The following is a 27,628-nucleotide window of genomic DNA, read 5'->3' as shown; positions in this document are numbered from 1 at the left end:
AAGTTTTGAATCAGAAAAGCCTTCCTATGCAACTACAGTTAGTTGTTTTGGTGACATAATAAAGCATTTCTAAGCAGCTTCCATTTATCATTTCCCTTTCATCTTTTTCCTCTTGCTCAGAAGGATGCCAGTCTTGGTTAATGCCCAATTCAAAAAGCACCAGAGATTGCCAAGCATCTGTTAATATGGTCATTTCTTTGCCCATTACAGTTGTGACCACTGCAAGAAAACAACCCCCAGTTCCAAGTTCTCTAACTGACCAATGGAACACGCAGGCACTCTCCCTACATACCAACCATCACCCACGTGGCGCTTCTATGATGAAGATGGACATTACCAGCAGAGCTTGTTCAAACACCTTCTATTGTAAAGTGCCGATTCTGCTAGGTGTTTTGCAAGAAAACTGTGAGAGGATGCCTGTGGAACCCCAGCAAGACCCCAGCTGCATTTCAAACCACATCTGACAGACAAGCCAAATGTTTAGCAATCTGCCCACAGCACAGCTTGGTGGCCTGGATTTCCTGACAGCCAAACCCTCAGGCTTTCAGCTCCACGGGCTACAGCAGCCCTCCATGCTGAAGCAAGCCTGAAGCAAGCTTATTTTCTTTGTATCAAATGCCAAAGGGAGACATTTCTATGGGAAACTGAAACATTTTCAAAACTTAAGTCAGACAGAAGGTGAAGAACCATTACTTTCCATAGACTAAGGAGCTCAGTGTGACACCAGATCTAATCATGAGTCAACAGTGTCTTCTATGGGGGATCCACACACAAAGAATCAAAATTAAGAAGTTGAGGTTTTCCTTTGCTGGAAAGAGAGGAGGAGTGGTGTGAGACACAGGGTCACTCATGAGGGATGCTGGGAAGTAACAGAACATCTGTGCAACAATGTCTGAGTGAGAAGAGCAGCCCCTGCACTATGCATCTATGTTGTGGTTCAAGCCCAGAGGACAACTGAGCACCATGCAGACACTCACTCAGTCCCTCCCCCTCAGGGATGGGAAGGAGAAAATAAAACAAAAGGCTCAGGAATCAAGATAAGGATGAGGGGGATGACTCACCCACTATGGTCACAGGCAAAAGACAGACTCCATTGGGAAAGAAAAAAATAACATCAATTTAGTCTGAACAGCACCAACACTTAATTTACCAATCAAATAGAGTAGAAGAGTGAGAAATACAGCCACATCTTAAAAACACCTTCCCCCCACCCTTCCTTTTTTCCCAAGCTCAGCTTTGCTCCCAGTTTCTCTAGCTCCTCCACCCCAGCAGTGCAGGGGGACAGGGATGGGGCTTGCAGTCAGTCATCACCTGTGTTTCTGCCACTCCTTCCTCCTCAGGGGGAGAACTCCTCACACTCTTCCCCTGCTCCAGCGTGGGGTCCCTCCCATGGGAGACAGTCCTCCACAAACTTCTCCAATGTGAGTCCTTCCCACAGGGCTGCAGCTCTTCATGAACTGCTTCAGCGTGGGTCCCTGCTGTGGACAGCAGTCCTCCCAGAAACAGACTGTTCTACTGTGGGCTTCCCACAGAATCCCAGGCTTCTTCAGGCACAGCCATCTGCTCTGGTGTGGGGTCCTCCATGGGCTGCAGGTTGACATCTGCTCTACTGGCGGCCTCCACGGGTGGCACATGGGGGCGGCCCTGCTGTCTCACCATGGGCTGCAGGGGGGTCTCTGCTCTGGCACATCTCCCCTCCCCCTCCTCCTCCAAGTGACCTTGGTTATTTGCATAGCTATTTCCCTCACACTCCTTCTCCTCCCAGGTTCCCCTTCTTAAATATGTCATTACAGAGGTGCAGCCACTGTCACTAATTGGCTTGGCCTTGGCCAGAGATGGGTCTGACTTGGAGCTAGGGGAGCTTCAAGATGCTTCTCACAAGGGCCACTGCTTTAGCTCCCTCCCCTGCTACACACCCACCCAACACAATCTACTAAGGAAAAAGCAGTCACTTGTAACTCTGTGGTCCTCTCACATGACCATTTCTTCTCTGTACTGACTCCTTTTCTCTTTGCACCTTTGGTCAACTCTTCTTCCCATTCCTTCTCCCACAGCCAGGAATATCTCTTACTGTGCCACATTATGTAGGATTCCATGCAGCAGCAAATGGTTTGTGGCTGCACCTGCAGCTCTCTGGGGACAGTCAAAGCTAGAAGCAGAGCTCTCAAGGTTATTACTGCTCATGTTGCATGAAAAGAGAGAAGAAAACAATTCTCATACTCAATTCCCCTTTCAGAAGGGGGAACAGATCTGCCTGATGTCTGAGTAGACAGCCCAGGTTGCATGTCTATTTGGAAGGCTACTTTGTAGGAGGCAGGCAGGACACCTGATGGAGTGACAGCCATCTGTCTGAAAGGGTAGGACTAGTGCTCTCCCTGTTTGGGTGCAGGTAAGATCAAATCACTCCAAGTGAGGGCATACCTTTGGAGGTGGTCACAGCTTCATTCCCTGCCCTTTCCCTTGCCCCCAGAATACCTTCCTGTTATCCTAAGATAAATTTCCACTTACTGCAGAGTGAAACTGGAAAAAATATGGATTTTTACAACCATAGTCCAGAGGTGCATGTTTGTGCTCCCTCAGAGTTAGGATGAATTCACAACTCCAATCTCATGTGAACTGAAGAACTCGGACTAGCTCTCTTGCACTGACTCACCCATTTTACACATGGGATATATTTTTCCTGTTATCTGAGAAAGTCTTACTTTCAATACACCACATAAATTATATGCAAGCTTTGCTGTTAGTATCTTTACATTGAACCAGCAGTTTAAATGCACACATGACAGGAATAGATAGGCAGCTCAATTTGTACATCACTTTAACTTTAGTCAAATTCTTCTCATTTTTTTTCCTCCTCCTGTTTCGCTCCTTATCTAGAAGGAAATGAAGTATCCTCAGACAACGTCCACCAGAGAGGTCAAGGTTAGTGACTTTTCAAGTTCTTCAACACAGGTAGGTTCCCAAGGATAAAACACAACCACTTTCTTCTGTTCAGTCATGAGGAAACCATTATCACTAAATCTGCCTTTTATACTCCCTACATCCAGAGAAACAAAAGGAGCAATTGCAGTGGTGTGAAGAACAAATATATAAATGTCATCTTGTTGGGATACAGACGCCTGGAAGAGAAATAAATAAATAAATAAATAAATAAAATTATATACCTTTTAAAGAAGAACCCACTTACACACAAACTGGGAAGGACCTTAATGTCAGTAAAAGAGACTGAACAACCACTTTTGATCATAATTACTATTCTCTTCTGGAAACATCTTCTGGAACAAAAGGTCAAACCAGCAGGATTCATTTGTAAGAATCATGCAAAAACTCCAAACAGCTCTCCTACAGAATACTACAGATTGTGGGAAAATGCCATGAAGTGTTATCACTCTTACCATCTTCTTCTGAAAATAAGCGAATAAATGGTAATCTGACTTGTACCTAGTAGTGATATCCTATACTTACTTCAGTGAAAGAGATTTGTCCTTTCACCAACATACTTCACTCAACCTATAAATTCACAGCTACTAATGTAGCTAGCCTTTCCAATTAAATCAGTAATAGAAATACACAGAAGCAAAGATGGTAAAAATCACAGTAACACAGGAGGTCATCTCATCTCAGTGGAACATGGCACTGAAGTCCTTACACTACATTTAGAAGACAGCTATGTTGTGAAGTATTAGGACAAGGTATAATGTTTTATATTAAGTTCTATCAGTAGTTAATCTCAGAGGGGCTTAAAAGCACAACCAGGATGCATTTTCATGCAGCACTCCCCATCCACCATCATGAAATATGCTACATCATTTTCAAATACCAATTAACTATGTATAAAAAGCAGACAAATTATGTTAAGTGCAGTAAACATGTCCCCACTTACAAGAAAGATGCTATTCATTTTTAAGAAAAAGCACAAATCCTTTGTTGTGTTTTCTGAAGAAACACTAAAGTCTTCATGTTTTTTAAAAGCAATGCTATGAAGAGTAGCACTTGGAGTAGTGCTATGCATTTGTATTTGAAAGTCTAAATTAGCTTATTAGTAACTATGTATAGAAGCACCAGCTTCTCACAAAACAGAATAATTTCTTAAATCACAGCTGCATACTTTCTTAAAATAACCACGTTGCACTTATGCTTGCTAGCTATTCTTATTAGTTAGCACTGCAGAGACACCACAGCCATGGGAAAAAGGAGTGAAATTTCCCAACGAGGCTCCAGTTGCAGAGCTTTTCTTATTGATGATGTCATCCACAAAAAAAACCAGCATGACTCAGACTCCAGATTGTGCCATCAGCTGAAAAAAATAAAAACAGGCTGATTTCTTTCCTTTATATACTCAGGAGGCAGACCATGATGCCGTGAAAGAGATAAGAAGGGAAAATCTGGCCCATTTTCTATTTGTAAAGCAATTATGCTGGTCCAGATTAAAAAAGATTAAAGATCTCTACTTCCCCTTGTTTAGTTTAGCTTGAAAGAGCAAAGCTGCAGTTTGGAAGCCAAATGTGAGAACACACAGGTCCCCCATCCTGCCAATCTGCTGATTAAGAATTTTGCATTAAGATTTACCTGCTAAGAAGTGAGGCTTAACAAAATGCGTGTGTACACACACACACACAGACACCATGCTTGCTCTCTATATAGAGAGCTTGCTTGCTAGGAGTGGAAGAAATCTAGGGTAAAGCAGCAAATGGACTAAATTAGAGTGTGTCCTGCTTTTGACCAAGATGGAGTTAATTTTCATTGGAGTATTTCATACCATGTGATGTCATGCCCAGGTCAGGGTGTGGCTCTCCCTAAGACTCCCTGCACCTGGGCTCATTGGTAGTTAAGCCACTGTTGCATTTTACACCTTTTCTTTTTGAGCTCTATTGTTACTCTTGTTCTCTTGTTATATTTAGTAAATTCTTTCTTTTATTCAACCCATGAATTCTCTTCTTTTGTCCCTCCCCTATCTTACCAGAGAGGGGAGGGGGAGGTCTGGCTGCCAGCTGAGTTCAAACCTCCACAGTTTTTGGCACCCAACTTGGGGCTTTTCTTTTTGTCTGAGATAACAAAAAAAAAACCCAACAAAACCCAAAAATGGGTAAAATGTAGATTGTTTGGCTCCTTAAGATCTTATCACCTCATATACAATACCTGTTTCCCATGCTGTTGCTCACCTTCCCTCAGACTGGGGTTAACTATGTGATACCAATCTATGATAGCGTGCTGTCATCAGTTCTGGGGCTATTTACAGCTGTGTTTGAGAAATTTGGGGGGTTCAGATATCTGTGGAATGTTGATCTATACATGGTTACCGTGCTGTTAGGAGCTAGTGTGTTCCTGAATGTGGTTCAGGTTTTGTTTATGGTTAAGCTACTATTTAAGATTAACCAAATAACAGAGACTGCAGCCCCTACAAGCCCGAGGACAGGCACTGCAGCTGAACCAGAGAACCAACCCACGGCAGTGTCAGTTGCTCCCATCCAGAAGAAGAAATACACAAGAAAATCCTCTCACAGTGTACAGGGTAATGATGAACCAGACCCATCGCAAGAACAGAAGGAGGCAGAACCAGTGATAGTCACCCAATCCTTGTCCTTGAGTGAGTTGCAAGACATAAGAAAAGATTACAGCCACCAGCCAGCTGAGCAACTTGTTACCTGGTTGCTGCAGTGCTGGGATATCAGGGCCAGTGGCATGGAACTAGAGGGCAGGGAGGCAAGGCATCTGGGATCCCTGTCTAGGGAAGGGGGCATTGACAAAGCTATTGGAAAGGAGACACAAAATCTCAGTCACTGGAAGCGACTTCTGTCAAGTGTGAGGGAGAGGTATCCCTTCAAGGACAACCTGACATGTCGACCAAGTAAGTGGACCACTATGGAAAGAGGCATTCAATACTTGAGGGAGCTAGCTGTGTGGGAGGTAGTTTACTGTGACCCAGATAATGCGCAGCTACACACAGACCCAGATGAAGTCCGATGCACCCAGCCCATGTGGAGGACTTTTGCACAGAGCACTCCCTCATCATATGGCAGTGCATTAGCACTAATGGACTGGAGAGATGAAGAGGGACCAACAGTGGATGAACTGGTTTGCTGACCATGACAATATGAAGAAAGTGTCTCTCCCCCCATCATCGTGGCTGTGAAACAATTATCTCAAGATGTCCAGCAACTTAGGGAGAACATGTCCTACTCCCCACCTGCACAGACCAGAATCTTAGCTATTAGGAGCAATCGTTTCTCTACTTGAGAGAACTGGTACACACCACGGGGGAAGCTGTGGAGAAGACATGAAGAAATGGGATGGAAAACCTACCTACCTCCTAGAAAAGTGGGTATGTGAGCTGGAAGGAAGAACAAGTACAGAATGTCATCCTTTCAGGAGAAATGCTGCTCCAGTTTCCAGTAATCAAGATGAGGCTGAAACCCCTTGCACACCACACTAACCCACTTGTCGTTAGCAAGTATTATGACCAACATTAGAAGGGCCCTGCCTCCAGCCAGGCAGAGGACAGGGACAACAGAGTTTACTGGACTGTGTGGCCGGGCACACCTGACCCCCAGCAGTATAAGGCTCTAGTGGACACTGGTGCGCAACGCACACTAATGCCATCAAATTTTAAAGGAGCAGTTTGTACTTCAGGAGTGACAGGGGGGTCTCAACAGCTGACTGTATTGGAGGCCGAGGTGAGCCTAAGTGAAAAAGAGTGAGAAAAACACTCCATTGTGACTGGCCCAGATGCTCCATGCATTCTTGGCATAGATTATCTCAGAACAGGGTATTTTAAGGACCCAAAAGGGTATTGGTGGGGTCTTGGTATAGCTGCCTTGGAAATGGAAGGAATTAAATAGTTGTCTGTGTTGCCTGGTCTATCAGAGGATCCTTCTGTTGTGGGATTTCTGAGGGTTGAAGAACAATGGGTGCCAACTGCCACTACAACCGTGCACCGACGGCAATACTGCACCAACCGAGATTTTGTAATCCCTATCCGTAAACTGATTCATCCGCTACAGAACCAAGGAGTCATCAGCAAGACACGCTCCCCTTTTAACAGCCCCATACGGCCAGCGTGAAAGTCTAATGGAGAGTGGAGATTGACAGTGGGCTATTGTGGCCTGAATGAAGTCACACCACCACTGAGTGCTGCTATTCCAGACATGTTGGAACTGCAAGATGAACTACAGTCAAAGGCAACCAAGTGGTACGCCACGACTGATATTGCCAACGCATTTTTCTCCATCCCTCTGGCAGCAGAATGCAGGCCACAGTTTGCTTTTACCTGGAGGGGTGTCCAGTACACCTGGAATCAGCTGCCCCAGGGGTGGAAACACAGCCCCACCATTTGCCATGGATTGATCCATGCTGCACTGGAACAAAATGAAGCCCCAGAACATTTACAGTACATTGATGACATCATTATATGGGGTAATACAGCAGAAGTAGTTTTTGAGAAAGGGGAGAAAATAATCCAAATCCTTCTGAGAGCCAGTTTTGCCATAAAGCGTAGTAAAGTCAAGGGACCTGCACAAGAGATCCAGTTTTTAGGAGTAAAATGGCAAGATGGACGTTGTCAGATTCCAATGGGGGTAATTAATAAAATAACAGCTATGTCCCCACCAGCTAACAGAAAGGAAAGGCAAGCTTTCTTGGGTGTTGTGAGTTTCTGGAGACCGCACATTCCAAATTACAGTCAGATTGTAAGCCCTCTCTATCAAGTGACTCGGAAAAAGAATGATTTTGTATGAGGCCCAGAGCAGCAACAAGCTTTTGAACAAATTAAGCAGGAAATAGTTCATGCAGTAGCCCTTGGGCCAGTTCAGACAGGGCAAGATGTTAAAAATGTGCTCTACACTGCAGCCGGGAAGAATGGCCCTACCTGGAGTGTCTGGCAGAGAGCACCAGGGGAGACTTGGGGTCAACCTCTGGGGTTTTGGAGCCAGGGATACAGAGGATCAGAAGACTGCTACACTCCAACTGAAAAGGAGATACTGGCAGCATATGAAGGGGTCCAAGCTCCTTCAGAGGTGATGGGGACTGAAGCACAGCTCCTCCTGGCTCCCTGACTGCCACTGCTGGGCTGGATGTTCAAAGGGAGTGTCCCCTCTACACACCATGCAACTGATGCCATGTGGAGTAAATGGGTCACATTAATCACACAACGGGCTCGAACAGGGAGCCCCAGCCGCCCGGGAACATTGGAAGTGATCACAAATTGGCCAGAAAGCAAAGATTTTTGGCATGGCACCAGAGGAAGAGGTAGCATGTGATGAAGAAGCCCCACCATATACTGAGCTACCAGATAATGAGAAGTGATATGCCCTGTTTACTGACGGGTCCTGTCACATTATGTGAAGACATCGAAGGTGTAAAGCAACTGTATGGAGCCCCACATAATGGATTTCTGAAGCTGCTGAAGAAGATGGTAAATCAAGTCAGTTCCCAGAGGTGAAAGCCATCCAGTTTGCCTTGGATATCGCTGAGCAAGAAAAGTGGCCAGTGCTCTACCACTATACTGACTCACTGGATGGTGGCAAACACGCTGTGGGGGTGGTTACAGCAGTGCAAACGGAGCAACTGGCAGCAGAGACGCAAACCCATCTGGGTTGCTGAATTACGGCAAGATATTGCTGCTCGAGTAGAGAATCTGGTTGTGAAAGTACGCCATGTAGACGCTCATGTACCCAAGAGCTGGGCCACTGAAGAACATCAGAACAACTAACAGGAGGATCAGGATACCAAGATTAAGGTGTCTCAAGTAGATCTGGACTGGCAACGTAAGGGTGAACAATTTCTGGCTCGCTGGGACCATGGCTCCTCAGGCCATCAGGGAAGAGATGCAACATATAGATGGGCTCGCAACTGAGGGGTGGACTTAACCATGGATATTATTGCACAGGTAATCCATTAATGTAAGACATGCTACGGTCAAGCAAGCCAAACTGTTAAAACCCATTTGGTATGGAGGACAATGGTCAAAGTATAAATATGGGGAGGCCTGGCAGATTGATTATATCACGCCCCCAACAAACTCGGCAAGGCAAACACTATGTGCTTGCAATGGTAGAAGCAGTCACTGGTTGGCTGGAAACTCATGCTGTGTCCCATGCCACTGCCCAGAACACCAATTTAGGCTTTGAAGAGAAAGTCTTATGGTGGCATGGCATGCCAGAAAGAACTGTGTCAGATAATGGGACACATTTCTGAAACAACCTCATAGACACCTGGGCCAAAGAACATGGCATTGAGTGGATATATCACATTCCCTAACATGCACCTGCCTCTGGGGAAATTGAGCAATACAATGGGTTACTGAGAGCAGTGGGTGGTGGAACTTTCACACACTGGGATGTGCATTTAGCAAAAGCCACCTGGTTAGTCAATACCAGAGGATCTGTCAAGCACATGGGCCCTACTCAATCAAACTTCCTACATACCATGGATGGGGATAGAGCCCCCGTAGTGCGCATTCAGAATATGTTAGGGAAGGCCATCTGGGTTACTCCTGCACTGGGTAAAGTTAAACCCATGTGTGACCTGGGTGCACTTGGTGGGTGATGCAGAAGGACAGAAAGGTCCGATGCGTGCCTCAGGGAGATTTGATTTTAGGTGAGAATAGCCAATGAACTGGACTGTCAAATAACCCTGTTATTGCATTTAGTGCCCATGCCACATCCAAGGCCTCCTGCTCTGCCAACTGAGCCAACTCTGCCTCATTCCTCAGCCTTATAGACTGTCATAACAGATGGAACCCAAAGTCATGGACCAAATGAACTCAGCAAACATTGTGGAAGGATGGACCATAGACTAAGGGAATGATATCTGTGAGACCTGAAAAAAAAAAAAAAAAGAAGGGGTGGTGATTCCTTAAGATGTATTTGGAAACCTGATCATAACGTCAATGGTATGGAATAAGGGGTGGAGACTGTCCTGGTTTCAACCAGGATGGAGTTAATTTTCATTGGAGTATTTCATACCATGTGATGTCATGCCCAGGTCAGGGTGTGGCTCTTGCTCAGGCTTGCTCGATCACACACGTGCCGTCTGCTCCTCGGTCGTTAATTATTGCTGGGGGGGGGGGGGGGGGCAGTCGCTGCATTCAGTAAGCCACTGTTGCATTTTACCCGTTTTCTTTTTGAACTCATTATTGTTTCTCTTGTTCTCTTGTTATATTTAGTAAATTCTTTCTTTTTATTCAACCTATGAATTATCTTCTTTTTGTCCCTCCCCTATCTTACCAGAGGGGGGAGGGAGAGGTCAATGGCTGGCCACGTGGCATCTGGCTGCTAGCCGAGTTCAACCTTCCCCAGAGTGTTATAAAAAACTGATGCTTTTTGTGCCTGTTTAGAAGACTGACACACTTGCCAGTTATTAAGAAATAATCACTATTATGCAAATCAGAACCCTTAGCTGGAGGGCAGGGATTTGCAGGAGGAGGAAAGGAGCATGCAGTATTGCATGTTAGCAATGATACACTGATCTGAGAGTTTGAGCACTTCAAGAGGAAATACTGCTGACAATAATGCACTCCTCACTCAGCTGAACTAGCATCACCCAGTACTGACATACAGTACTGTCTGCAAGCCAAAACACTTGCCATGATGCTATTCGCTATCTAGGGACAAAAAGAATGAAAGGAGCAATGCTGCAGCAGTCAGGTGAAAGACAGTCAAAACAAATGAAACGGAAACTTCATTATTTAAAACAAAACACAAAAGAAATCCCACCAATAAAACCCCACCAGTATTATTTAGATACAGATATAATGACGCAGAAAAAAAAAAAAAAAGTCTGATTTTGAACTCTGCAGGGAAGCTAGAATTGCAACACCCACAGAGAAAGAACATTATGTGGAATCAGACACTGCAATAGCAGGCAAATAACTCAAAACAGTAAGATTAGCAAGACCAAATACAGTAATTTAGCATGACTGATGCTTACACTAAAATGGCTCTTTTCTAATCCTACAGCATCCTTTAGCGATGAAAGGAAGTGATGGTTCGTAGGACTCTGGAGCCCACCTTCTCCCACAAGACAGAAAGTAATAACGCAGCTTTTCCTGGTACAATTTCTGCATCTTTCCAGCAAGTCATCTATGGACTCCTTGTAGATGGGGACAGCACTTTGTGCTTTGACAGTCACACCTTCTTTGGCAAGGGTGCATACTGGCTCCAAAGAACTCCAGCTGTGCACAACGACCTATCAAAGCATATTGAGAGAGCACAAAGCTTAGAAGAAAAGTTACATTGTGAAAACATCCCAGCATCCTAGGTTTTGGATTGCTCATTGCAAGACATGTTCTCCTGACAGTACCAGCTGATTTCTACCTAGCAAGAAACTCCACAAAGATTTAAACAATTGATTATATACACCTAACAAGAAGTCTATTTCAAACAGTCTGGATCTGTTGTTGTTCTTGATCTGCAAGGCTTTTTGTTTTCTCCAGGCTCCTTGAGAGGAGGGGGTTGCCAATTCCCACCAAGGGAGTGCTGGGAAACAGAATTAGTAAATGACTAATTTGTTGACTCTTTTTCCTCCCCTTCCTGATTAAGAAAGTCAAACAAAGGGCTTTCTTGCTATTTCTTAGTGTTATCTGATATAACCCAGCTGGGTAATCTAGAGTTTCTGCACAATCACTATTAAACAGAAGCAAGCTGCATCATCTTGAAAGGGATTATGGAAATTATATTAATACAGTAAAATATACATTCCCAGAGATCATGCATGCATTATGAATGCACCCCCTACGTTTTAAGGGAAAAAAAAAAAAAAAAAGCGTGTAACTTGGAAGATAGGTACTTAATGACAATTGCAGCATTTTATCACTTCATACAATTTAGGTTATTTTTGACCTTAATGGGGGTCTGCAGTCAGGAACAGATCTTAACTCCTTTCAAAAGTTTTAAATTCCAAATTTTCTTGAAGTGCAAAATACAGTATTCATCGGAAGCACCCTACTGTCAATGCTTATCTCACATTATCAGAAAATCTGAATTTAAACCTGTTAAAATAACTCAGATCAGAAAGAAACAATTTCATTAAGTGCAGTTCTACTCTACGAGCTGACCATCCAGAAACTGAAACCATTTTCTGTACTATATATCACTATAAATAACCTCATAAATCTGAAAATTCATGGCACCCCACCAGACAGAGCAGTAAACTAGGAATTGACATACTCATGCTACTAGTTTCAAAATGACTAGTGAGTCATTCCAGGTCTCCAAGTCTATTTTTCCAGCCTTTTCACACAGAACATCCTTTATGTCAGGAATTATATCTTATAGTGCAAAATGTCCCCTAAATTCATTTCAGGTCTGGTTGCCATATGATTAACAGCACAAAATGTAACAAATTGAAAAGCAAGACTGTGTTCTACAGGACAGCAGCTCAACTCAGCAGCTCAAATACTGCTTAAGAAATCCTAACAGTTTCTATAGCATTATCAGAAAATGGTTAAGGCATCAAGTGTAAAAAGGTGATATTACATAGGTGACCTTGCAATTAAAGTACACCTAAATGTTCTGTTGACATTTCAGAAAATAATCTCGTTCTTTTTCCCAAAGCAGTGTAGTTTGAGTACTGGCAAGCAATGGTACAATCATATTTTTTCCCCCCACTTAGTCAGTTAATCTACCTCTAACACCCAGGGAACCGTTTTGTTAAGTAGTGAGGTACCATTTTTCACACTTTATTCTATTTAACCATCAACCCCTTTAAGATTTCAACAGAACACTTAATTTCAGGCCTCTATCTACAGGCTATAAGAAAGGCAATTAATTCCTTGTTCTGTGAAGTAGTACACACCACTATGATAAAGGACAGTGTTGCCCCAAGATTAAAGAATTGCACCTTATTGTGTATGAGCATGGACTTGCTGAAGGTTGTCTATACAAAGATGTGCTCATTCAGCTTCTCACATTTTTGCGAGACGAACATAAGGGTGGTGAGAGAGGTGTCACTTACCCTCAAAGTCAGCTTGTGGTCTGCATGAAGATCTGAGACACCATAAATGTACAACACACCTTTGTCTTCATAGGCCACAGGCAGCAGTGGTGCAAAGAAGTTCTGGGCGAAATAATGGAGCAGTTTCCACTTGCCACCATACTCTGAAAAGGGTTAAAAGGGAGAAAGATTCAGACTGAATCCAAGATTGCCTCAGCACATAATCCCTTCCTGTGCTCTGTGGTCCTGCTATGGCAATATCCCCCTCCACCCTTTTTCACCTCTATCAGGTGCAGAGAATGACTGAAGTTACTCTTTGTTTTCTTTCAGCCAAGGCTCTGCTCCGGAAATGGTCTACTGCTCCTTCAAGCGTTTTTTTGAGCTTCACCAAAAGGTGACATTTTTTAAAGCATTGGTCCTATCATTGCTATGTTGTTATTCAATTTTTAAAAAGCCTTAAACACAAGTGACATTAACAAAACTGACAGAGCGTACTACATACTCAGCAAGCAGCTGGAGCATCTATGTTGTTGAGAATCCAGACAAACACGTGGGTGTTGGTGGCACTGCCACAAACTACCACCACTGTAAAGAGATCAGAGTCTGACTTTTGATGCTTATACAAAGCACGCTCTTCCCCTTTTTTCAATCCTTCTCTTTCAGTTCTTCCTTAGAGGAACATCAATATCAATGAAGACAAAAAACCACATTCTCAATCCAAAGACAGCCCTGAGTTAGGCAAAATTAATTTGCCAAGATGTAGAGACAACACTTAATGTATGGGATTTGTAGACACGTGATGTAGACATATGCCAAATGGTTTAACTTTGCCTATTTGATGGAAAGCTATAGGTCATTACTTTTAATACTTTCATAGTCTGCCATGAATAAACTGGAAAAGTCATCAAACATTGTGTCCTCTCCAAAAAATACAATTTTTCCAGATGCAGCACTGCCACAAAACCATTCTGAAAGAGAAGCTGCTTCCATTTCTTTCTCTTCATTTTTTATCTAGCACCCACTGTCAGCATTTTAGTTGTCTTTGCTCAACCATTTTCTAGTCATTGAAATGGCATTAAAAAGAAGTAGCAAGTCAGCTGCATCATCTCATAAGGAAAGAAAGTTAGATATTGGTTTCATTCTTGTTCCTGACTCTTTGTTTTATACAAGTTTCAAGTTCAGGGATGCTGAAAAATACTTCCAGTAATATGTTTTGGTTGTAACTAATTACCTGTGTTTTGGTACTTGTACAAAGCTCTTAGCACTTCCAAATATTTCATAATTAAGGACTTCATCCACAGTGATGTAGCCTTTAAAGAGTGTATTTGTGGCTTTCACAGGCAGACCTGAACATGTTCTGCCTGGTCTCCACATAGACATGAATGAACTTTGTAGAGAGCAAAGTGCATTAGCTCCAGCTTAGCACCTTGCACATCATCTTCTTTTCAGCAAGCTCACAACCACCTAGCTTAGAGAACGGACAAGAAGAGCTCATACCTGCCTGGAAAACCGATACAAGAGTCAACTGTGCTATGATATCAGACTTGTCAACAAAATACAACCAGCATTCAAGTAATAGCACTGAAGCAAACTGAAGAGATGAAGCCTGAAAGAAAACCTCAGGAGAGGCTGCTGAGTTTCTTCAGAACAGACTGTTGATAAACTGATGAACATAGTCAGCATATTGGTGCTGTTCAGTGTATGAATGAAGCCACATTCTTGCATTCCAAGGACAATTCTTGGCGGAAAAGTTGGTGATCTAAAGAAGAATTCTGCCAAAACCAGGGAGTACTAGCAACTTTTCAGGGCCATAAAACTTGAGAAGATGAGAGATTTGGATTGGGGATGGATTATCCAAAACAGAGTAAACTGCGGGGAAGCATCTGATCTAAAAAGTAAAAGCAATGGACCTTGTATGAGAAATGGGCACTAAGCCTATAACCTCAGGCTTTGGGAGGGGCTGAACTCTCTTAAGCCCTCAAGACTGCCACAAGACTCTCAGGAATTTCAATTGTCAGTACAACAGATATTGCTCACTGCAGGCCTCAGAGGCCACCACTAGCTCAGACAAGTTACCCAGCATAGGCTGAGGTTTCAGTGCCTGCTAACTTGAATTTTTTCCTCAGCTTAATTTACATGATGAAAATCTATGCTTCAACTGTCTTACATATGAAAATGAATAATGCAATTTAAGTAGAGCAGTTTCTGTTACTTACTGTAATATAAAATCCCATTTCTCTTGCCCTACCCTCAATTTCTGCTTTTCTGCCTTGATTTCCAACTGGATTATGTAACCACACTGTGGTGGTTACTGGAGGGAAAGAGAGAAGGTTTGCTACCTAGGCAGCAGATACAGAGCTCCTCAAGAAACCTGTACAGTGGAGAAAACAACTCAGACTAAACTTGGCATTAAACTTCCTCAGGCAAAAAAACAAACAAACCAACCCAACCAACAAAAGCAAACAATCCACACACTTAAAAGTTTGTACCATTTCACAGTTCATTCTAGGGTTCAACTACTACAGCTATTGTTTTGGGATGTTTGAAAACATAACTAGTCTGCTTACCTCAGATCAGCTACTTAAGGTTCATATTTCCCCTCCCAAAAAAACCTAGAGCCATTTTGAAGATCCAAAGCTCAACTGCTGGAGCAGTTTCACACAAGAAGGCTCTTCCAAAGATAACCCTTCCAGCAACAGGATCTTCATAATACAATTGTCAAAGTAACTTCAGACAGCACAGAAAACAGAAGCTCACCGATTAAAAAAAAAAAAAAAAAAAAAAAAGCGCCACATTCATCAGCACATCTGTTGCCTTGATTTCCTTAAGACCAGAGTCACAATTCTTGATTTAACAACAGGCAAACTGCATATAAAATACTCCCCCTGCCCCCAAAATGAATGTAAGAAATCTGGAGATCAGGTAACTATTGTGAGAAATCTCAGGGCTTAAACTTCACTGTTACAGACTGTTACGGAGGCTCTCAAATAAAAAAAACAACCAGGAAAAAAAAAAAAAAAAAAGAAAAAAACCCAAAACATTAACACAGTTAACTAGCTCTCCTAAATCACAGGTTCGAAAACCTGTAGAGAGGAGAACAGAACAACTTTATGGGGTTTAACGGCAACCCAAAACGCAGAACAAAGCCCCACTCCCTGGGACTGGCAACCCGAAACGCTTTACAAAGCCCTGCTACCTAGGGTTTAACGGCAACCCAAAACACTTTATCACTCACCTGACAAGTGAGGGCTCTCAACCTCGAGGACCTGCTCAGGGCAGCGTCCCGACCCAAGGCCCCTCGAGGAGTTTCCTTGGGCAGCGTCCTGACCCAAGGGGAGAGTCCTCAACTGCAGCTGCTGCTCCAGGGGAGGAGCTCAGAATGGCCCCCAGGGGACTCCAGTGATCCCCAGGCCCAATCTGACCTGTGGTCAATAGCGGCTCCCACTGGCCAACGGCCCCAACTACCGCGAGGCCCCGAGAGCAAAGGCAACTACACTGCAGCAGCCAAGAAACTCTGCTCTCATTGGGCAGATGCACCTGCCACACAGGCATGCATGCCCAAAAGCAACAACCCTGGGGTGGTTTTCTCCTCCTCCCCCCACATTTAAATGAATTTGTAAAGAAATCCAAGTTCCCTATTTTTTTTTCTGATAATAACATGGGGTCTGCACTCTCTGCAGTATCAAGCTTCAGAACAGGAAACTAAAATCCGATTTGCAATGAGATCCCAGTACCCTTTTTTCTGACTCTTTCCTGAAGCCTTCTACACTGATAGCAGGAGTGAGAACAAATAGTTCTCCCTGGACCAGATATTAAATTAATCACTTCACACCATTAAATGCAACCTGAGAAACATGCTGCTAGTTCTTTCCTTACCTCAGTCTCATGAATTCAGATCTATTATTCTCCATAATAGTTTGTGGTTTCAGCTCACATGGGGCCCTAAATATTGAACCTGCCATAAAAGCCAGTTATCTGTTAAAGGGAATCTCATGACAACCAAGTTGGATACCTCAAGGTGACACTTGTGTGGGAGTGAGGTAAATTGCCATGTGTATCCCAGAGCTCTTCACCAAAACACACCGCATAGATGTTAAAGCATTCAATATGGCACAACCAGCTCCACAACCAGACACTAGCAATCAAAACCCAGTTGTGGTAAAAGCTGTTTGGTTCTCAACTGAAGGCAGAAGTACTATGACAGGAGTGCTGTGCTGTATTTTCATTCAATCTCAAGCAAACATCTTAAAGGCAAGTTAAAAGGAGAAACATTTGCTATCTTCTTCCCTTCCCCACCTCATGAGGAAACACTTCCACTTCGTACAGGAAATTATGTACGCCCCTCCATGGCTTTCCGTGAAATAACAGATTTAAGCAAGCACTCATTGGTGATACTAATGTGACATCTAACAAGATGCAGAAATGTGGTTTTGAAGTGCAAATAAAACTAATTTATCTGAAGTTTTGCATAATTTCAGCCATTAGCATTTCAAAAATCCCTCTACCACATTGTCTAATTAAATGAATATTAAACCTTTCCTCATTCCACTGAGGGAATAGAACAAAACAAAAGGACAGCTGTATCTCTGCTGAGGTTCTTTTCTGTAAACTAATTTCAACAACATATGAATAATTCGAGTATTTGATATATTTTCTACAATGATGTCAGCTCTGTACTTAAAAAGGCATTTATGGTCTCCATGGTCACTTCGTCTATCAATACACCTGTCTTAACAAAGAGACATTTTTCCAGGCATCTTTTTCTCTTGAGGCACTTAAAGCCTAAGAGCATCAGCCATTGCTAGAACCATAAAAAATGAACACCGGGATATTCTATTTCCTAATACAAATCTAGAAAGTCCAGAAAGATAAGCATTATAGTTGGACCACTGCCATAACATTAAAAAAAAAAAACCAAACCCAGCCTGTTTCTTCCACCAGTGTGTTTTCCTTTGTTGGTTGCAGCTACTTTGCTTGGATTAATAAAGGGAAAAAAAAGGAAAAAAAGAACAAAAAGAAAAAGCTAGAGGGACAAACATCTTCCAGAGAAAGAGAGGGAGGATGGGGTGCGCTAATTTTTTTTTAAAGCAAGGCCAAATAGCATTTTATACTAAGGACAGATCAAGAACTTCACACTGATGCTTAGCTTTTTCTAGTTCACTCCTATTTCTTCAAATAAAGATTTTCAAAACAGAGTATAAGACAAATAACTAAAATTGAAAGAAAAATCTAACCAAGTACTATCCATAGAACAGCTTCTCCATTTCAAAAGGACTTCTACACAAAATGTTCAGAACATGAAACACAGCCACTTCCCTCACACCACACATTCCTCCCCTATTTCTTACTGCCTAAGTGACTTATCTATTTATGTCTGATTACTCCATTTTTGTGTTCTAAAAGGAAAAACATAATATATAATATATAAGGAGATATCATGTGCATAAATAGCATATTAGCAGAATAATCTAGTCACAAAGAGTGATTCACCTCACCTGACACTAAGTAATACACCAAATCTCAGCTAGTCATCTCCTGTAAAGAGTTTCTCAGAAGCTATGCTGGGTGAGAGGTGTCATATGAAATTCTATGAAAATCAAATTCAGCATGGAGAAGATAATTTACCACATTTATTAGACAGCTAAGGACACAATGAATAACACTCTGGAGATAACCATTTCTCCTCCTTAGCCTTTATGTGCTAAATCCCATCCTGCTCAGAACAGGATCACAGTTCTAGGTTTTTTGACAGTGTGCTACTGCCTACTGAAGGGAGAGGTTTTGATCGTTTTACCATAAGGGGGCAGGGGGAACAAAACCAACCAAATCTGTTGGGATTCTGGAAAGTATAATTATGCATGGATGCTTCTTTTTACCATCCTACTAGCTCCCTCACTGTCCATTCTCACCCAGGGTGGCTGGGTACATACATGCATCTGTACAGCTGAGCCAATAAATATAATCAGGGATTTCTAGGACAGGCCCTTTATTCTGGAAACAGAATTTCTTATAGGACCCCAATTATAAAAGAGTTGATCTTTCTAATTTTAAAATAATTACACTTGCAAAAAAAAAAAAAAGCAAACTTCTCTGGAAAAACCTGGATGATATATCACACACAGTTTCAGGAAGATCCTACTCTATGTAAGAAAAGCAAAGGTAGCTGAAAGTCTACCTCACAAAGGGGCGGTGCCCTGACTCTTAACCATCGCTGCTTCCTAGTAGGCAGCTTTGTCTGGCTTCAATGATATTATTTCCTTGGGAGAAATGAGAATACTGATTAAATGAAAAAAATGTGTTTTTAAGAAATTAGGAGTTATGTACAATTTTAACTTCTCTAAACTAAATCTTCCTAAAACAAGGGTAAGAGTTGATGGCTGCTAAACTTGAACTTAAACAGAAAACTTCCAGAGGAAAAGAACCGTTTTATTCTTTACCCTCTTCCACTTCCACAGACCATTACAATGGTCCTGAAAAACACTCTTATGGAAAGCATTTCTAAAGGATGATCAGAAACATGTTCAAAGTTCTCAAAGTTGCCCGAGAAAGCAGAGCCATACTTCTTACTCTTCCAGATGAGGAAAACAAAATAAGACCTATAGTTGCTGCTTTTGACCAGACTCTCACAAAACTTACCCAAGGAAGCCCATGAAGGTGCCTGCCAAATGTCATTGAGTTGCCAGTAGAGAGCTCCCATTGTATGTCCTTCTCCCTTGATTATTTCACTTTGACTAAAACGATAGAATTCAGTTTCTGTCTTTATACACTGAGCCTGCATCACCTTGGTCAACAAACACATAAAGAAAAAAAAATTTTGATGTGTTGTACTTCATATTTTACTTTACTTTCAAAGCATGTGTGTATAGATTAAAATACAACAGAGACTTCACAGCAATGGCACATAACTTTAAACTTGAGCCTTCAAGAGTATACACCTGCAGTGCAGTGGGCCTCTGCTTGAAGGAGATCTATCCCTAGCAGCTCCCAACAGCTTTACAAGCAGTATCTTTAGAGAAACTCTGGAGGGTCTACTTTCCGCCTTCCATCCAGTGAAGATCACTGGGCAATAAACAGGGTCTTTAAAAGGCAAAGAAAAGACAAGGGAAAGAAATTTAAAATAAATAGGTATGTTTTTTTCTTAAAAATGTAAATAAAAAACCTAAGAGTTGTAAGCTGCACTACCTCCAGTATACGTTACCATGATGTGCACAACCCCAGAATACAGTCAAAATTGTGCACTGGAAGAGCAACCTTTCTTCACCTGCACTCCCACTTCTTCTCTCCTTACCCACCTTGTCTTTAAAAAACACTTCTCAGAATTTTTCACTGGCCAAGTTCTCAATAGAAGACAATCAACTTGTTACTTTCTTCACAAAATATATTACTAGGCTGGGGAGGTATTACAGAATCACAGAATCATCTAGGTTGGAAAAGACCTTCAAGACCATCCAGTCCAACCATTAACCTAACACTGACAGTTCCCAACTACACCAGATCCCTCAGTGCTATATCAACACATCTTAAACACCTCCAGGGATGGGGACTTCACCACTGCCCTGGGCAGCCCATTCCAACGCCCAACAACCCCTTCTGTGAAGAAATGCTTCCTAATATCCAGTCTAAACCTTCCCTAGTGCAACTTAAAGCTATTCCCTCTTGTCCTGTCAATTATTACTTGGTTAAAGAGACTCATCCCCAGCTCTCTGCAACCTCCTTTCAGGTAGCTGTAGAGGGCGATGAGGTCTCCCCTCAGCCTCCTCTTCTCCAGACTAAACACCCCCGGTTCCCTCAGCCGCTCCCCGTACAACCTGTGCTCCAGACCCTGCACCAGCTTCTGCACCAGCTTCGTTGCCCTTCTCTGGACACGCTCGAGTCATTCAATGTCCTTTTTGTAGTGAGGGGCCCAAAACTGAACACAGGAATCGAGGGGCGGCATCACCAGTGCCGAGTACAGGGGTAAGATCCCTTCCCTGTCCCTGCTGGCCACGCTGTTGCTGACACAAGCCAGGATGCCATTGGCCTTCTTGGCCACCTGGGAACACTGCTGGCTCCTGTTCAGCCGGCTGTCAATCACCCCCCCAGGTCCCTCTCTGACTGGCAGCTCTCCAGCCCCTCCTCCCCAAGCCTGTAGCGCTGCTGGGGGTTGTTGTGGCCCAAGGGCAGCCCCCGGCATTTGGCCTTATGGAAACTCCTCCAGTTGGCCTCAGCCCATGGCTCCAGCCTGTCCAGGTCTCTCTGCAGAGCCTCCCTACCCTCGAGCAGATCAACGACCCAACTTGGTGTCATCTGCAAAATGACTGAGGGTGCACTCAATCCCCTTGTCTAGATCATCAATAAAGACGTTAAACAGGAGTGGCCTCAAAACCCAGCCCTGGGGGACACCACTCGTGACCGGCCGCCAGCTGGATTTAACTCCGTTCACCACAACTCTCTGGGCCCGGCCATCCAGACAGTTTTTTACCCAGCGAAGTGTGCGATTGTACAAGCCTCGAGCAGCCAGTTTCGCCAGGAGAATGCTGTGGGAAACGGTGTCAAATGCCTTACTAATGTCAAGGTAAACAACATCCACAGCCTTTCCCTCATCCAATAAGCAGGTTGCCCTGACGTAGAAGGAGATCAGGTTTGTCAAGCAGGACCTGCCTTTCATAAACCCATGCTGACTGGGCTTGATCATCTGGTTGTCCCGCATGTGTTGTGTGATGGTACTCAGGATGAGCTGCTCCATCAGCTTCCCGGGCACTGAAGTCACACTGACAGGCCTGTAATTTCCCGGATCATCCTTCCGACCCTTCTTATATATGGGCATCACATTGGCCAATTGCCAGTCTGTCGGGACCTCCCCGGTCAGCCAGGACTGCTGTTAAGTGATGGAAAACGGCTTGGCAAGCACCCCAGCCAGCTCCTTCAGCACCCTCGGGTGTATCCCGTCCGGTCCCATAGACTTGTGTGTGTCTGTGTGATGCAGCAGGTCACTGACTGTCTGTCTCCTGGATTGTGTGTGGGGGGTGTCGTTCTGCCAGTCTCTGTCTTCTGGCTGAGGAGGCTGGATTCCCTCAGTACAACTAGTCTTGTCATTAGAGACTGAGGCAAAGAAGGCATTAAGCACCTCAGCCTTTTCGTCATCACTTGTTACCGTGTTTCCTCCTGTGTCTAGCAGGGGATGGAGGCTCTCCTGGGTCTTTCCTTTGCTGCTCACATAGTTACAGAAACATTTCTTGTTCTCCTTGATTGCTGAAGCCACATTTATTTCCAGTTGGGCTTTAGCCCTCCTGATTTCCACCCTGCATAGCCTCACAGCCTCTTTGTAATCACTGTGAGTCGCTAGCCCCTTCTTCCAAAGGCTGTAAACTCTCCTTTTCTCCCTGAGTTGCAGCCAAAGCTCCCTGTTCAGCCAGGGTGGTCTTCTCTGGCATTGGCTTCTCTTAGAACACTGGGGGACCGCCTGCTCCTGAGCAATTAACCTTCCTTCTTAAAGAGCACCCAGCCTTCCTGGGCCCCTATACCCGTCAGGATCGTCTCCCAGGGGATCCTTTCAAGCAGGTGCCTAAACAAGACAAAGTCAGCCCTTTGGAAGTCCAGGATGTCAGTCCTGCTTAGCCCTCTCCTGGCCTCTCTAAGAACAGAGAACACTATTATTTCGTGATCTCTGTGCCCTTGTCATCCTCCAACCACCACATCATCCACCAGTCCTCCTCTGTTCACAAAGAGGAGATCCAGCAGGGCACCTTCTCTGGTCGGTTCTCTCACCAGCTGTGTCAGGAAGTTGTCTGCCACACATTCCAGGAATCTCCAGGACTGGTCCCGCTCTGCTGTGTTGTATTTCCAGCAGATGTCTGGGAAGTTAAAGTCCCCCACAAGAACGAGGGCAAGCGATTATGAGATTTCTCCTAAATGCCTGTAGAATATTTCACCCACCTCTCTGTCCTGGGTGGGTGGCCTGTAGTGGACTCCTCCTACAACAGCTGCCCTGTTGGCCTTCCCCCTGATTCTAACACAGACACTCCACCCTGTCTTCACTACACTTGTACTCGAAGCAATCATAACAGTCCCTCACATACAGCACCACCCCACCGCCTCTCCTTCCTTGTCTGTCCCTCCTAAAGAGCTTGTAGCCATCAACTGGCGCACTCCAGTCCTGGCAGACATCCCACCGTGTTTCTGTAATAGCCACGACATCATAATTTTCCTGTTTCATCACGGCTACAAGCTCCTCCTGTTTGTTACCCATGCTGTGTGCATTGGTATACATGCACTTCAGATGGGCCGATGTTTTGCCCCTTCCCCCTTCAAATCTAGTTTAAAGCTCTGTCAATGAGCCCAGCTAACTCCTGCCCCAAGATCCTCTTCCCCCTCCGGGACAAGTGCATCCCTTCTAATGCCAAAAGTGCCCTGTATACCGACCCATGACTGAAAAATCCAAAACCCTGACGGTAACACCAGCCTTGGAGCCACCAGTTCATCTGCTGAGTTCTCTGGTATTCTTCTTCATCCATCCCCGCAACTGAAGGGATGGAGGAGAACACAATTTGTGCCCCCGACCCCTTAATCAGTTTCCCCAAGGACCTGAAATGTCTCTTCATTGCTTTAGGACTTCTCCTGGTAATGTCGTCGCTACCTACCTGAAAAACTGAAAGAGGACAGTAGTCCTTGGGTCTCACTAGAGCGGGGAGTTTTGCCGTGAGGTCCTTGATGCGGGTCCCAGGGAGGCAGCAGACTTCCCTATGAAGCGGGTCTGGTCTGCATATGGGGCCTTCGACACCCCTCAGAATGGAGTCACCCACTACAATGACTCTTCTGGGGTTCTTTTCAGAACTGGTTTTTAATACCTGGTCTAGAATGACCTGGCCTTGCTGGACCTTGGTCTTTCTCCTTGTTTGTCTCATTTTGTTCCTCCTTCTCTTCTTCATTCAGAAGTTCCAGGGCCCCGAATCTGTTGTAAAGGGGCACCATGGAGGGTGAGGGAGGTTGGGAGGGGATTTTCCTGCCTCCCTGAGCAGGGACCTCTTTCCAGCCTCCCCTGTCTCTTAGGTCCCCTCCTTCTGCCTGGTAGCAAGAGGATGAGGAGTTGCCTGCCTCTTCTGGAGCCTCCATTTGCTCCTGTTGCTTCAGGGGTGCCAATGTGTTACTCCACCAATCAATTTCCTGTTCACACTCCCCAATACTTCTTAATCTCTCGACCTCTTTGAGTTCCGCCACCAGGCTGAGCAGGTCACCCAGCTGATCGCAGTGCACAGGGGTGCTGTCACTCTGCCCTCCGGCAGGACCGACAGCCTCAGGCACTCGCTGCAGCCCGGGACCTGGACGGCTCCATGTTTGCGTGGCAGCTCCGTCTGGGTCGCCACGTTCTTTCTGGTGGTGGTTTGGACGCGAGCGGGGACCATGGTTCGGTCCACCCATGGAGGACGGTAAGATGGAACTAGCTCAGGTAAGTTCTAGGCCCGGAGAGGGCCTGTGCCCTGCCTGCTCGCCCTGTTTGCCCGCCCTGCTGCGCAAAGCGCCTCACCCTTCCGACGCCGCTCGCGCCGCCTCCCTGTCCCTCGCGCCTCCTGCCCTGGGCGCTGCTCTTGTCCGTGAGGGCCGTGGGGCGCCGGCACTCCCGTCTTCGCCTGCTCGGAGTCCCGGCTGCCCTGTCACTCTACCCTCTCCGGGGGGGCGGCGTGAGCCTCTCCCTTCGCCCTGGGCTTCTGCCCTCGCGTCCTGCAGTTTTGCCGCGGGTTTTTGATGTTTATAAATGATTTGGTTTTAATTTTTTTTTTTAATGCTATTAAAAGAAAGTCTCAAAATAAAGAGTTACTCTTTAGGACAGCTCAAAAGGTAAATACAACATTTCTAATTAACCACTAGAGTCAAGTTTACTGTCCTTATCCTTTTTGTTATCCTTTTTTTTTATATTCTTAAACTGTTTAACCTGTTAATAAGGCCCTGACATACTTATCCTTGCAGAAATTCTCATAGCTTTTTGAGTCAGGATGTCACTGCACAAGTTTTATCCCTATTTTCAATTTCACAGAATCATCTATCCTTGCTCACTTGTCATTGGTGCCTAAAGTTCTCCCTCTGTTTTGTTTCTATATAAAACTTGCTGACAGCAGGTATCAGGGATTAAAAATTTAGTGACCCTCCAGTTATTCCCATCAAGAGTGCTTATGAGATTCTTGGAGCACAAGAGAAAGTAAGACCACTTTAAACTTCCCTAATAGCATTAAAAAGTTACTTAACATCATTTAAAAGTCACATAGAAATCACAAAGAAAGAAACAATGATGAGGTAAACTAGTACTGATGAAGAGTAAAATATAACCTACTGGTTTGAAAAACAAACAAAACAGATTATTTAAAATATCATTATCTGAGTCCATAACAACTGTATTCTCTAGAAACTATCTTGTTTCAAAAGCTCATGTATTCCTTGTGGCAAAAATCAAAGCAGTAAGACTACAGGGTGCATGAAGAGCAAAACATACCCACCCTAGAACAGGGAGTAACTGTGTAGCACTAGGAATAATGGTGTACCAAGGAAGGCCAGCAAGTCCCTGCATCCCCAGCCAGCTTCATGAGTGGGCCCTCCTGGGGACAGGGACCAAGGTAGCACACACAGCCAGACTTTTTCCCAATTGAACCAGGATTTGGGAAATTCCCCAAGAAGTATTCCAGCCTTCTCTAACAAAAATTGGAGTCTCTCTCCAATATATGAGAGACAAGCTAGTTCCAAATTAAACTGGACTCTCAAATGCTTCAGTGCAGAAACTTTCTATGTGACTGAACATTACGTAACAGAATAGGCCCAGTTTCAACCACTAATAGTGGTTAAATGGAACTGCTAATGGAACAATATTGACAGCTACCTATATGGAGGACACCACCATTACCTGAGTGAGGTAAATCGTATCTTTGAACTTCTTTACGGGATCTGTGCTCTGGGGAAGCTTGAAATGATGCCCAATCTGTTGTAGCATCTGATCATTGCCATTTTCATGATGTTGTCGATGGAGAGAAAAATTGCTTGTGTAGGACCAGTCCTCAGTGGAGGAAACCTTTTAAAAAACCCACAAAACAAAGAGATGAGAATGAAAGGCAAACCATGCATTTAATGACTGACAGGATATTCAGGAAAGTATATCCATTACAGCCTACTGACAGCACCCAATACCTTTACAATTGGTAGTATATTTCTATAGTGCCTCATGCAGTCCATGCAAGGATTTGGAATCAGTAGCACCCTTGTTTATGCTCCTTGACCAATAAATGAAAACAGACATTGCTGTTGAACCCAGAAGAGCAACTTTTGACTCAATGGCCTTTAACTTATTTGCCCTAAGGTTCAGTTTGGTCACAGGACCTCAGGGTTTGCCTGCATTCATAGTAAATCAGAAACACCCTAGGATTAAGATGGAAGAATGTACTCTAGTCAAACACATTTAGGCATAAAAGCTACAGAAGTTAGTAGGGCTATAAATTCTAATAATGCATATATTTTCAAAACCCGTCTCTGAAAACATTTTTCAACTAAAGACCACAATGCAGCATAGCTCACAGAGCTATTATTGTCAAGCTTTCATTGTAATTACAATACATTGTAATCTCTATAAAGTCTTTTCATTTAAGTTTGTTCCTTTTTTAGGCCAGATTGAATAATTTTCATTGTTATTAATATGGATGAGTGTACTGATTATATCTCAGATAATATACTGAGATGTATATTATCTCAGCATGTCCAGCAAATTGAAAGAAAAGTTCTGAACTCCTTCTAGTTGCATGCATGACTATCAACATGATATTCATCTCTCTGAACAAATGGACAAACAGTATGTCTCTGCTCCAACTAGATAAATAATATTGAATATACAATACCTAAATTTAACAGGAGACAAAACAAAATCCTCTTATATGCAACACATAAAGAAACAAATTATTTTAGTAAAAGAAACTGTTAAAAACAATAACAATCAATAGATTTGGAATTCCGCACAATTCAGCATTTGTCATGTTTTTTCTCTTTCTAAACGAACACATATCCTTACACACAGCAAAAGGAAACAGATGTTAGGCGATCATTACTAAGCTATAAATTAAATAGAATTACTATTAAAATCAATAGTCTCATAATAGTCTCTCATGTAAACTTGGTTCTTTTTGCAACATCAAGGTAGATATACTGAACACTGGGGAGCAAACCAGTACAGTTTCATCCCCTCCCTCCACAGCAGCACACGCCTCTAACCCACCCATGTCATACTATACCTAACAAAGTGACATTATCCCAACTATAGTTTGGATGCTGTAGTCTGTTGGGAAGAAACTCATTGCCCTCACTAAATGAGAGCAGAGAGGATAGTAAGGCGTGCAAGCCCAGCCTTACCTTTTCAATTGTACTGAAGGAAGGCCAGGATTGAAATCCATATTCTGAAGCAAAACGGGTTTTAGGATACACTGTCCAGTTCCAACAGTCACTGCTGTAGTCATAAAAGTGAGTGTCACCATAATGTGTATCATAAGGATTCTGGGAGAGCCAACCTTCTTTAACTGACTCCAAGCCATTGGTGGGACTGGATGCTATAAAAGGACGACTCTTATCTTCCTGGGATTTAAAAACAAAACAAAACCACAACCCCCTCACAAAGTGATTGGCTTTTATTATCTGAATACATAGATTGCATCTTGAAAAGGGGGCGGGGTGGAGGACAGGGAGAACATGCCTT

At 43.8% G+C, this 27,628-nt stretch overlaps 1 protein-coding gene across 2 annotated transcripts in view; it reads right to left on the bottom strand.

Annotated features, from left to right (window-relative positions):
• Positions 1-2,515: 2,515 nt before the first annotated feature.
• MANBA (mannosidase beta) overlaps positions 2,516-27,628 on the bottom strand; it is a 60,056-nt gene continuing 34,943 nt past the window's right edge. For both annotated transcript variants that reach the window (XM_074905513.1, XM_074905514.1), the window contains exons 12-17: positions 27,289-27,507; positions 25,799-25,963; positions 19,567-19,711; positions 12,952-13,094; positions 10,927-11,184; positions 2,516-3,119 (exon numbers count right to left, since the gene is read on the bottom strand). In XM_074905513.1, the coding sequence (XP_074761614.1) occupies positions 2,895-3,119; positions 10,927-11,184; positions 12,952-13,094; positions 19,567-19,711; positions 25,799-25,963; positions 27,289-27,507 (1,155 nt within the window). In that variant the 3' untranslated portion in view covers positions 2,516-2,894. The remainder of the gene's footprint in view (positions 3,120-10,926; positions 11,185-12,951; positions 13,095-19,566; positions 19,712-25,798; positions 25,964-27,288; positions 27,508-27,628) is intronic.

Source organism: Athene noctua, chromosome 4 (assembly GCF_965140245.1).
Source record: "Athene noctua chromosome 4, bAthNoc1.hap1.1, whole genome shotgun sequence".
In the NCBI taxonomy this organism is placed as follows: domain Eukaryota; kingdom Metazoa; phylum Chordata; class Aves; order Strigiformes; family Strigidae; genus Athene; species Athene noctua.
This window is presented reverse-complemented; position numbering and strand designations above follow the sequence as displayed.